At 44.8% G+C, this 13143-nt stretch overlaps 1 protein-coding gene across 1 annotated transcript in view; it reads right to left on the reverse strand.

The window, feature by feature from the left end:
* Nucleotides 1–370: 370 nt before the first annotated feature.
* The window catches only part of CFDP1 (craniofacial development protein 1), an 82975-nt gene continuing 70202 nt past the window's right edge, over nt 371–13143 (reverse strand). Inside the window, exons 6-7 of the mRNA XM_080936962.1 lie at nt 10738–10896; nt 371–657 (exon numbers count right to left, since the gene is read on the reverse strand). Coding sequence (XP_080793088.1) covers nt 567–657; nt 10738–10896 — 250 coding nt within the window. The 3' untranslated portion in view covers nt 371–566. The remainder of the gene's footprint in view (nt 658–10737; nt 10897–13143) is intronic.

Genomic DNA, 13143 nt, shown 5'->3' on the forward strand with positions numbered 1-13143 from the left:
AGTTCCTGGTCAGTCTTCCAGGCGCTGGGATTCTAGGTGTGTGGCAGCAATACCGACAAGGACATCCCTTGACAAATACAAAACCCTGAAGAACTACAGAGGTAGAAAACACATAGCCACTCAGCATTAGTTTATCCCAATGTTCCCCACCTCACATATGAGAGTCTCACACGAGAGAAAAGTTGAATGAACTGAGAACAAATGCCCAGAGACTCTGCCCAGCCCAGGAAGTCCCCTCGGGGCCTCTAGGAAAGGCTGATTTAGAGACTTGTGAGCATCAGACAGGTCTGAGATGTGACAGCTGGGCCTGGCTGGCCTTCACAGCAGAGCAAAGGGAGGGGCACAGCATCTTCACTTCACTAATCTCACAGAAGGCTTCTATTTGTTTATTTAAAGACAAATTTAAAAAAATGAATGAAACCAGGTGAGATTAAGATACATTAACCAAACTTCAACATAGAAAAAGGGACTTGCTGGAACACGACGAAGAACACTGAAAATACTTCAGACACAGAAGCGCTCACATTGTCAACAGATTTAAGCTACTACAAATTTCCCCCAGAACGTCAAGGTTTCATTTTGCTCAGCCTGAGATCCCGCTCAATTTCAAACTGCCTGTGGTCCACTCGATCCAGAAACGCTTTCCGTTCAATGTACCTGGATGAAGACAAAAGCAGCGTCAGTACAACCTGGCAGGAGGGGCCTCCTTTGCAGTTCCAACCCCAGGGGTGAGTCAGGTGACTACTCCAGACTTTCTCGCTCCATCCAGAGAAGGCCGAGATTCTGTTCAGACACGAGTGACTTTAAATTGGAAGAGGCTGGGGTTTTTGTTTTGAGACAGGGCCTCACTCTGTAGACCAGGCAGGCCTCTAACTCAAGAGATCCACCTGGCTCTGCCTCCCTAATGCTGGGTTGAAGGCACTAGCGCCCCAGGAGAGATGTCTTCACAGGAGAAAGTAAACAAGAGTTAGGAAGGCATTCACTGTTGTCACAGGACTTTAAGAACCGGAAACATAATGTCATCTTAGTCCATTCCTGATACTGGTAACACTGCCTGGGCAATTCTGGTCAAAGTTTGAATCTCCCTGAGCCTCACTGCCATCCACTGCAACAGGATGACATTGTATTTTCTGGCCTCAGCAGTATGTTGAGTTGGCAGGTAAAAGGACAAATTCTTTTTTTTTTTTTAAGATTTATTTATTTATTATATATAAGTGCAATGTAGCTGTCTTCAGACACACCAGAAGAGGGCATCAGATCTCATTCCAGATGGTTGTGAGCCACCATGTGGTTGCTGGGATTTGAACTCAAGATCTCTGGAAGAGCAGTCAGTGCTCTTAACTGCTGGGTCATCTCTCCAGTCCAAGCATATTCTTTTCAAAAAGATTTATATTGTGCTAATGTATTTCTGTGTATATGTGGGCATGTACGTGAGGAGGTCAGAGGACAACTAACTTGCAGGGGTTGCTTCTTTCCTTCCACCATGTGGGTCCTGGGGACTGAGAAGGCAGGTGGTCTCAGCTTTGCAGCAGGTGCCTTTGATTCTCTGAGCCATCTCACAAAGTTTTGTGTCTGTTTTTGTGTGCCTCAAAATGCACAACAAACAAACAAACAAACACCCCCTACCCCTGAAAATAGAAGAAACAGGGTAGAAAACTGAGTTGAATGTGGCAACATGCACCTTTAATCCCAGCCTGGTCTACAGAGTGAGTTCCAGGACCACGGAGGGCTGCTGTGGGAGTGGAAGCAGCTCAGGTTTGCAGGGCTACTTACACTGTTGCCTCTGCTCTTTCCCTGGGTATCTATTCAGTTTGGGCCAGGCTGCTTCTGCGGCATAAAAAGGTCCTTCCTGAATTCCTCTAAGCAACAAGACCTCTGCACCCACATCACACACAGGGTTTGCTTGGAAGCAGCTCTGGCTCTGCTCTGGCTCTCAGGCCAAGGTCAGAGATCTCTCTCGAGGTCTCCTTCAGTCTCCCAGACAGGGTGGGAGGGAGCCAGCCTACGCTGGCAAGCACGCTAGTCAGAAGGGAGCCTGGCTGCTTAATGAGACACAGCTGCATTTTAATGTACCTTTTCTTGCTGTAAAGTGTGCTGTGATTTGCTTTTGGGGAGGAACTCTCTGCTGCTAATTAATCTACTGAGCGAGCAAAATTGTCATTAGAAATGGGAGACATAATTGAATCCCTGCACTAATTTTTCTTTGTTGCACCATGGAAAATGTGCATCTGTCACTACAAGGTTATCACATTCACGGTGAGAATGTGACCAGCTCCAGGAGCCTGTGTTCCTCACTGAGTTCAGGCCCTGTTTGCCTGCCCTTCAGTACCCTGAAGCAAGCTTGGTCCATCCCATCTGCTTGCCAGCTGAGCCTGTGGCTTCTGATCTCCACACAAGACTGGTCAGAAAACAGTTCTCAGGCCAGAGGAGCTGAATTCGAATCTTGCCACACACTGTCTGTGCGGTATAAACTTAGTAGTTCTCAGTTTCCTAACGATATAAAAAAATGGAGGAAACAACAAAAAAGACATATACATATAGTGTTTGCACCCCCTCCTGTATTTTTATTTTGTGGAGACAGGGTTGCATGTGCTCCAGGCTGCATGCTTCTGCCTTTATCTTTGTAGTGGCTAAGATTATGTGTATGAACCCCTGTGCCTGTCTTATATGATGCCAGGGCTTTTGTACATACTAGGTAAACACTATACCAACTGAACCATATCCTCAGATCCCAAAATACTGTCTTAACAAAACAGCAAAAACATAACACCCAAACCCCAAAGCTGAAGCAAGGTCAATCCTCCTTCCTCAGATGGGCTGCTGTGAGGATAAAATGAAATAGTGTATTAATAATGCTTGGCATGGAACACGAGTTTAACAAAGTGGTAGCTAATACTGTCACTATGATTTTAGGCAGCCAGCTTCCATCAGGGTCCTGAGGACAGCAGATGGCCCAACTTGGGATGTGTGCCGTCTGAAACTAGTAATTACCATCTGGTCTGGATCAGGAATTAGGCTGTGGTGTTGAAACTGTCAATGAGGCCAGAATAGCTGGAACACACAATTATGCTGTGCTTGGGTTTGACACAAGTCTCTTGGGTCAGAGTTGTCATATTTAGTAAGTGAAAATAAAGAAGACCCAGTTAAATCTGAAATTCAGATTCCCTGGCAGAGAGCAGTGGCAGATAGTGTATGCTCCTTCAGATAAAGGCTAGAGTGGGGCCCTGGGAGAGGAGGTGTGGATACACAACACAATTTGGCAGCCTGAGGTCCTCAAGCATGGTTGCTTAGAAAATTAGCTGAGGGCCCACTGACTGTAATCAGTTGTCCCTTACCCTGCCTAACCTGGATTGGGACACATGGGAATCAGGGACTTGGTGGCAGGTGTGTCAACTGCCCTTGGAAGAGCTGGAAGAGAGGCAAACACAGGAGAGATGGTGCTCTGTAGGCATCATGTGTGGGTGTTTCTGAGCTTTCAGGCTATCTTCTGAGAGACCAGCATGGAGGAGAGATCCTTACATCGGATCCGGATGTTTACCAAGTAGGATACTAAAGGGACATAGGCAACAAGTTACAATCACAGATGCAACTCAGTTCTCCAAGGAAGTTCATTGAAGATAAAAATAGCCACTGGCAGCTACAAAGAGGATGCTGGGACAGCTTGGTCTATATGCAAGAGATAACGGCAGACAAACCTTCTACTACTGGTGCTTTTGGGTGAGATACTAATTTCTGACCTTTTGTGTTTGTTTTTTCCTTTTCTATAAAGTAGAAATAAAAAGGCAAATGCTCTTCTGTGGATGAAATGAAACTGCAGTGTGAGTGGCTATGGCTAAGGCTCTTGTTTCTCATTAATGTAATCACATCCATTACCTGCAAGGCTTCACATGGCTATTTGGAGTAGAGACTAAGACTGGAAATGCTCCCAAGGAAAGGCTGCTTTGAAGGCCACCTGAGGGTTCACCTACTTCAACTGGGCCACAGGGGCTTCCAGGAACTTTAATTGGGTTACAGTTCTAGAACAGACCCGCTGGCTGAAAAGTGCAAATGGGAATTATGGTCCTTGCTGTTTTTCTGGCCCGTGCCCAACCCTTAATCAGACGGACCCACGGGGAAATTTAGGGCTAAAGGGGTGTGTCATCTTCTCCTGCTACTATGCCTTTATGGCCCATTTAAGTAGCAGCAGAATTTTTACTTTTTTATTTATTTAATAAATTTAAAAATTTTACTTGTTTATACATAGAAGTACTCTATTTGCAGGTATTCAGCATGACAGAAGAGGGCATCAGATCCCATTGGTTGGGAGCCACCATGTGGTTGCTGGGAATTGAACTCAGGACCTCAGGAAGAGCAGTCAGTGTTCTTAACTGCTGAACCATCTCTCCAGCCCCTCTGTCTCTCTGTCTGTCTATAAAGGAAGGCTTTCTCTGTATAGCTCTGGCTGTCCAGGAACTTCCTATGTAGCCCAGGTTGGCCCCATACTCATAAAGATCAACCTGCCTCTGCCTCCCCAGTACTGGGATTAATGGTGTGGGCTACCACACCTGGCAAAGCAAGCAAATCTTTATCATCATTAACAAAATATGCTAATAGCATCAAAACCAAGGTGATATTCTAATCCTCCCTTTCAGAGCCAGGTTATACACAATAGACTCTAACATCTTTTTGAACTTCCCTGAGATTCAGAACATTGGCTAGGCAAGTGCAGGGAGCACTACCAGGGAAGAGGTCAGCACCTCTTGTCACAGAACCATGCCTGGGCCATGTCAGGCTGGCACTTAGTGCTGGTTCTCTGCATGTATTTGGTGACACACAAACAGCTCAGTATTGATCAACTTCAGCTCTTGGCAGGCAACAAAAGTACTAAGACTCAGCACATCCTGGGGTAGCCAACAGGGCAGGAGTCCTCCACTTTGGGAATGCAACTGAAAGATGCAAACTGCCAGGCCCAGGCTTGGCCCCGAAGCCAACATATCTCATGTCACTTCAAGGCAGTGATGGTCCTGAGAGACAGACTCTGACAATTCTGCAGAGAATGAAAAGCATTTTCGCAGTCCCTTCTTCATGTTGTTCAAATCACCAAATACTTGGTTCCCAAATCACTGAGCTCTGTGACCTTCAGCCTAACTGGTCACTGTGCACTGTATACACTGATCCTCTCTACTCGGGGCCTCTGCCTCAGCATCACTATTTGAAAAGCTCTGTTTTTGATGATGCCCATCGTCAGGAAATCTGTGTGGTTAGCAGAGATGGAGGAAGCCATGCTCAACACCTGAACAAAGTCAGCTAACAGGTTGATTGTCTCTGGGATAGCACTTCACTCTGCTGACTGAAAATGCTGTTCAAAAACCTATCCTCATCTGTCACGCTGGTCTTTCCCAATACTACCAGGCTGCAGAACAAAGCCGGGATATCTGTTAGCTGGTGTGTACCAGGATTTAGACACTGCAGTGGTGTGGTACCTGCTCTGAGGGCTTACTGCACACTAATAAAACCTAACAGTGGTGATGTGACTGAGGTGGTGGAGCTATTCCAGAGTGGCCTGAGCAGAGCCCTTAGCCTTCTTAGAGGAGGTACACTACAGAGGGAGGGGCTCTAAAGCTGGACTACAGCAAACAGCTGGAGAAGCAGACAGGTGGGCAGAAAAGGCCGTTTTGAGTCACTGGCAGAAAATGGTGGGTAAGTCTTAGAACTAGTATTTACTTGGGGAGGAAGAATAAAATAGCCGCCCAGGGCCCACACACCCAGGTTGAAGGGCTGGAGAAGTGAAAGCTCAGCCTGGGAGATTTGGGGAGATGACTCCCTCCAAGCTCTACTGCACATCACCGTGAGAGTATTCTTAACTAGGCTAGAACAGAAACGAATAAAGCACCCAGCATTCCAGCAAGGTCTGAGTCTGGGGATGATCAGTTATGGCAGGTGGGAGGCAAGAATTATAAGCAGAGGCCTGGGAGGAGGCAGGCATTTTGCCTATTTGCTCCATCCTGAGAGGCTTAGGAAAAGGTTCCCACTGTACAGGTGACTACCCTCGAGCCAGTGCCTGTCATCATTAGCTCTTTGTTGCTGTGAGGAAACACTGACTACAATGAACAGATAAACCGCAACAGCAGGTTTGTTTTACAAATGTGGGTCCATTATGGAGTAAGCCATAAGACACTCAGGGCAGGAACCCAGAGGCAGGACCTGAATCAGAGTGCTAGGATTAAAGATGTATTACACTGGGGCAGGGTGGGGTGGTGGGTGTGCAGGATTGAATAGGTATGGTCTCCACAGACTCTTGTGTTTGAACCGCTGGCCACAGGAAATGGCACTATTAGTAGGTGTGGCCTTGTTGGAGAAAGTGTGTCACTGTGGAGGTGGGCTGTGAGATTATATATGCTCAAACTAAGCCCACTGTGAGAGATAGTCTCCTTCTGCTACTATGAAACAAGATGTAGAACTCTCAGCTCCTTCAGAACCATGTCTGCCTGTGTGCTACCAAGCTTGCTGTCATGATGATAATGAGCTAAACCTCTGAAACTGTAAGCCACCCCCCATACCCCCTGGGTCACTTCACAGTAATAAAACCCTAACCGAAACAGCAGGCTAATGGTGTGGTTGGTGGCACAGGCTTTTAATCCTAGCATGCAGGAGGCAAAGAAAGGTGGATCTTTGAGTTTGAAGCCAGCCAGGTCTACAGGTAGAGCTCAAGAACGGTCAAGGCCACACAGAGAAACCCTGTCTGGAAAACAATAATTAAAAACCAAACCAAACCAATCAATCAACCAAACAAACAAACAAAAACAAGAGGAGGGCCTGTTTCCTTACACCTGGCATGATTTACCTTATTTTTAATTGTTTGTGTGTGTGTGTGTTTGTGAGTGCAGGTGCTCACGGAAGCCAAAGGAGGGTGAGCACCTGCTCTCTCTCTCTCTCTCTCTCTCTCTCTCTCTCAGTATCTTCATTAACCTCTAGTTGTTGCTATTGCTATTTTTGATTCTGACAGAAATAGAATTCTGTGCATTCTTTTTGTGATCCACTTCTTTCAAAACTGATCTATTGGTTTTTCCTGCTTTGACCTTCATTCAAGTAGAGTCACAGCCTACCACCTACTCTCTGTGACTCATCTGTGTCCATTCCCATTGCTAGACCATGGGACAGACAGATGATATTTGATGTCACTGTAACACTACTGACAGACCTTTGAGTTGTTCCTTGTGTTAGATGGTGTTCATATTGTTGGCACATACCTGCAGTTCTCCAGGGAATAAAGTTAAAAGTGAACTGAATTATGAATAGTATCGTTATTACAGACATGGCTAACTCTAAGAATCCTGAGCCGATCACAGTAAGTGGTGCTTCCCAGTTTAACGATCTACCTCTCTGATGTTTATCACACGAAGAGTCTGCCTTTTATTTATTTATTTTTTTTTAAATATTTTATGTATGTAAGTATACTGTTGCTGTCTTCAGACACTCCAGAAGAGGGCATCAGATCCCATTACAGATGGTTGTGAGCCACCATGTAGTTGCTGGGAATTGAAATAGGACCTTTTAACCACTGAGCCATCTCTCCAGCCCAAGTAGAAGTAATGCCCTTGTCTTAAAATCTACTTTGTATAACATGAATGTCAGAGGATCAGTTTTCTTTTGGTTAATTCTTGCAAAATCCATCTTTTTCTAACCTTTTTACTTGCAACATTTCTTCATTCCACACTTCACAATCTTTTTAAAACAGTAAATTATGGTTTGATATTTTAAAACTTAATCTGTTAATTTTTAACTTTTAGCTGGAACATTTAGTTTATTCACATTAAATAAAAATGTGAATGATCTGATGAATGCAGTATTAAATCTACCATCCTAAGTGCTGAAGTGATGGCTCAGCCAGTACTGCTATTGTTGAGGACCCAAATTCTGCACCTACCTACACTGGGTGGCTCACAACTGCCTGTAATTCCAGTTCCAGAGGATCTGAAACATGGGCACATTAATTAAAAATAAAACAAACCCCTAAATCTATCCATCCTATTTTTCTTGCTGTTCCCAGATTAGCCTAGAAACCAAGGATGGTCTTGAACTTCTGGTCCTTCTGCTTCCACCTCCACTCCAAGTCCAGTGTATGTGGTGCTGGGGACTGAACCAGTGCTTCATGCCCAATAGGCAGGCAAGCGCTCTACCAATGAACTATACCCATCTCAGTTTTCTCCTCACTTAGTAGACAACTTTAGTTTTTTTATTATTATTTTATGTGTTTTGCTTAAATGTATATTGAAAGAGGAAACTGATGGATGGCATGGCCCTCCAGTTCCCCACTCTCCTGGGTAGAGGAACTCCCAGTTCAAAGAAAAATGAACGAAGAAAGTGGCAGTTGTCATGGCCCTCCAGGCCTCTACCGCCCCCCCCCCCCCAAGTACAGGGATGCCTGTCCCAGTTCAAAGAACAATCACAGATGTACATTCGTATTGAATAACTGCACCCACACTTGTAGCCAATCAATCAGCCGGAAAATCAATACCCAATTCTGTTGTTCTCTCTTTTAAATTTAGAAAGACCCCTTGCAGTTTGGCCAATTCCCCCACACACTTTCCCAATCATGTAAGGCCAAGGCACAAATATTCCCACTTGTGGTTTGTTCCTTTATAAACCTGATACCTTGAGCCCGACCTCACGGCCATACCCCTATCTTGTTGCTCTAGTGTTTGCATCAGATCCCAAGTCCTTGGTGTTCTTCCCAGGGGTCTACTGAGTTGTGCATAACATTATCTGTGCACCATGTGTGCCAGGTGCCAGTGAAGGCCAGAAAAGGCATCAGATCCCTTGAGATTGGAGTTACAGACTGTTGAAAGCTGCCATGTAGGAGCTGAGACTTGAACCAGGTTTTCTAGAAGAACAGCCAGTGCTATTAACTCCTTACTGAGCCGTCATATTTCTAGCCCATCTTTAAAGGCCTTTTAAATCTTTTCTTTTCCTCTGTATTTATTAACACTCCCGAATCTCTAACAGCACCTCCTTTACTTTTGTCAGACCTCTATCTGCTTGAACACAGTGAATATTTGCAACCCACATAATCAATACTCAAGAGAGGCAATCCGGGGTAGAACACTCTGGCCCTTCTGCTATTTTAGATCCATGTGCAGAACTGAATAGCTGAAATAGTCTGGCCTGGATCTAGTGGTTAAACAACCTCATAATCTGTTTTTTTTAAAATAAAACATACTAGATAGTATCCAGGTTGATTTAAATAATATTAAGACACATTTAGAAAGAAATAATTCCAGGGCCAATGAATTGGCTCAATGTGTAGATATGCTTGCTGCCAAGCCTGATGACCTAAGTTCAATCCCTGGAACCCACTATGTAAGGAACAGCCTGAAACACATCACGTGTCCCCCCTCTTCATAAATAAATGTAAAAGAGCTGAATCACTCAATGAAACAACAACAACAACAACAACAACAACAAAAAAAAAAAAAAAAAAAAAAAAAAAGGAAAGCAAAATGCTCCCAGGTTGGTTCTCATTTTGAAGACTAAGAACTGGGTGTGGTGTGCATGCCTATAATTTCACTCAGCATAGGGAGGTTGAGGCAGGGGATTGTACAGGCTTGCTTGGGTCCACATAATGAAACTTCACCACAAGAAAAAGAAATACAACCCCCAAATTAGCCCCCTCCACTTGTTCTTATTATAACTTAGCATGTGCACCTGTTTATTATTTACCCACCCGTTTGTTTTGAGGCCAGGCTGGCCTCAAACCCAAACCTATCTACCCCTGTCTCCCAAATGCTGAGATTAAAGACTAATTAATAACTTGAATGACATGCACTTATTATGTGCACATCACATCCCTATTAGTAATACACATTCTGCATTATCTCCTAAGACCTGCACATCTGGAGTGAAGGTGTAAGATTTTTCCAACGTTACTAGCAAAGGAGCTGAGACAACTGCTATGGTGAAAGAGAAAATCTTACTGGTAAGGACGGGGTTGATGAAAGGCCTGGACATATAAAGGACCATGCACTGCCTCAGGCGTGAGAAATGCTGACCTGCCACAGGCCTCTGTTCCTTGTTTCTTTTGCACTCCCTAAACTTAATGAGCCCCATTTTTTTCTACTCACCCAAAACAAAACAAAATACCCCATGCATGAAAGCTGGATATGGTGGCTCTTGCCTGTGATGCCAGGACTTGAAGGACTGAGACAGGAGGATTGCCATGATTTGTGAGGCTGGACAAGGTTATAGAGTGATATCCTTTCTCAACAACCCCACAGGGAAAACAAACAAAATAAACATCATTTATGGCTTATGGAATCTTTTCTTTGTGCTATAGAGTGGATGGGAAATGGTACAGCAATGGCCTCTTACGTATCATACAGGCTGCAGCAAACTACCATGCTCAGGATCACAGTAACACAGTGGCACAAACTAGCACCAAGCTACTCATGATAATGTGACAGTGTCCTGGCACTCGAACTAACCCAGATTAGCTTAAGGCCAAGTGATTCAGATCAGGACAAGCCAGTCACGGTGAGCCAGACCCTGTCTTGTGAATAAGCCAGGCAACTTACATTTCACTGAAGCTGTAATTCACTAAGAGTCCTGGGAACACTGCTGCTCACGGATGGGATCTGCCTCATCTCAGAACAGAGAGAGCTTCACCAGTAACTGAAGCATGGGACACCCTATTTGCTTGAACAGTCTTCAAACAAACTGCTGCAGAGCTCTCAGGCGACGGAGGACAGACCCGCTTCTTACCCTTCTTTCCCTCGGTTATGGATGGCCAGTTCTTCACCAATTCCTTCTTCCTCCTTGAAGCTCTCCCAGTCCAGTTTGGATTTCTCAAGGGTGCTCATTTTCTGTTTTTTGGCTCCAATTTTCCCTAAAAGGCTGCTCATACCGCTTGGTCTTTTTATCCTATGGAAGAAAAATGAATGAGAACTGATTTGTACATCAACAGTGGTTTTATGTTGCTGATGGTGTGTTTGGCTTTTTTTTCCCCCTTTTCTTTTCTTTTTTAATTTTTGGATGAACATGAGAATCTTAGATTGAAGCCATTTATCTCAAAAGAAGCCATGCTTGTACCCAGGGCATTTTCCTTGCTGTGTGGCAACTACAGGCAGGGCATTACCCTAATATGCCTTCCCTACCTGAACATACACGAGTGCTCAGCTGAACAGCTGACAGGAAGCCCTCACCCTTCAGACCTCCTTGTGCTGTGCGGCAGGTCTCTGCTTGTAGGGAGGGAGGAGAACGGTGGGGTTCAGACAAGGCTTTGAAATCACACACACGCATAGGCTCAAATTCCAGCTCTGCCTCAGTGACTCAAGGCTAGCTGTTCAAGTGCATGTGCCTTGGTTTCTCAATCTGCACTGAATGCTTACTCATGGATGATGAGGAATTGTCCATGCAAATGGCCAAAAGAGCATCCGGCATAGGGTCAAGGTGCAGTTAACTGTTGGCCACTGTGAATCACTGTCCTTGTTTGTGCTTTGAAGCCCCAGGAGACTCTTCAACAGAGTAAGAAACAATTCCCAGTACATATGAGCAAGGAGTCACAGCACTGTACAAGGGCCTTTTAAAGGCAACTGCCTTTCAACTTCTGTAAGCTGGGGCCTGTGTTTTCCCAGGAGGTGGAGAACATCCTGAAAGCAGAGATCGTACAGCCTGTGCTCTACTTGCTGGTGATGCTATCTATCATGGGCTGTGGGAGAAACCCCGAATGCCAAATTCAAGTCTTGGCAGGCCAAATGTTTCCAGTCAATGCTAAATGAACAAGATAAGAGAAAGAGAAGCAGTTAGAGTTTGTAAGAAGATGAGGGAAGGGGAAGAAAGCATAGAAAGAACATGGTCTAAACAAACAAACAAACAAACAACCTATCTTTTGAGGGATGGGGCAGGAATGTGCAGACCAGAGGACAACTTTGTGGCCTTATTTCTCTTCCTCTATCTGGTAATCATCACTAGACTCAAAGGCTTGTGTTGTTGGGTGCCAAGAGCCTTTGCCCACCAAGCCATCTTGCCAGCCTGCTTTTTGGTTTTATAAGAGTTAATAAGTTCTCTGCTGGAAGAAACCAGAGGTTCCTTTCTGTTTCACAGAGATAGGCAAGAGTTGAGGTGCTCAAGCAGTGCTCACTAACAATGCCAGCTTACTCTCACAGTGCTTTCTCTGCCTCTGCCCATCTGACTTGGGTTTGGCCTGCTGTAGTTAGTGCAAGTTGCTGCAGGTATAGTAGTGGTCTGCTAGGCTAGTGCTGGGGGAGTGTTTCTGAGCTGATCTGGTAACATTCTAACCCATTCCTATGTCCTCAGCCAACAAGTCAGTGCTCACACTAGACATAAGACTTGGGAGTCATTCTCACTCTACCGACACTGGTCCAGAGGCTGTTAGCATCCCTGTCTAGGTCACACCCCCTAATACACTGGACTCACTAACTATTAAGATCAATTCTGAATGGCTAGGCAGGCATCACTGTCCTTATGTTGAGTTGGATAAATAAGCAAAGTTCAGAAAGGTTAAATAAAAATACAACAAAAGGTCAAAACAGCAGACAATACAGACTCAGGACAAAGTGGGACCTCAGGACTCAACTATCTCCAAGATGAGAAGCTGTTTGAGTTTTCCGTGAGCAATTTTGTTGTGCTTGAGATAATTCTGAATTAGACCAAACACACTGTATGCATATAAGGGGACACTGGTCCTTTGTGTGTGGCAGTACTGACCTTCTGTAATGACAAAGTTCATTGCAAAGTGGTAAATACTGTCCTGTTAAAGATATATGTGTTCCATGTTCTATTTGCTCTGTGCTCTCAGCAGGACTCACTGCTCTCTGTAGAAACTCTGCTGCTGCTTATCCTCTGTGAAGTCCTGGCTACTTGTCTGTTTAAGAAGCCTGGAAAGGAACTGAGGAAGCCCCTAATGAAGAGGTTGGAGAACTTGTCAGTAGGGTTGTGAGAAGGCACAAGACTGGCATTCCTTGCGACCTTTAACACTAGTTTCAATAACCAGGCAGGCACCCATGGAAGAGTTTTGGGTGAAAAGGTACTTAGAATCATCATATTATGCATTAATTACAATCATTCACAGAGACAGCAGCTCCACTGTGCTCGGGATTAGGAACACAAAAAAGCTATAAGGCCTGATCTTTGGCTATGATGAGAAAG

The sequence above is a fragment of the Micromys minutus genome (assembly GCF_963924665.1).
Source record: "Micromys minutus genome assembly, chromosome: 24".
Classification (NCBI taxonomy): Eukaryota; Metazoa; Chordata; class Mammalia; order Rodentia; family Muridae; genus Micromys; species Micromys minutus.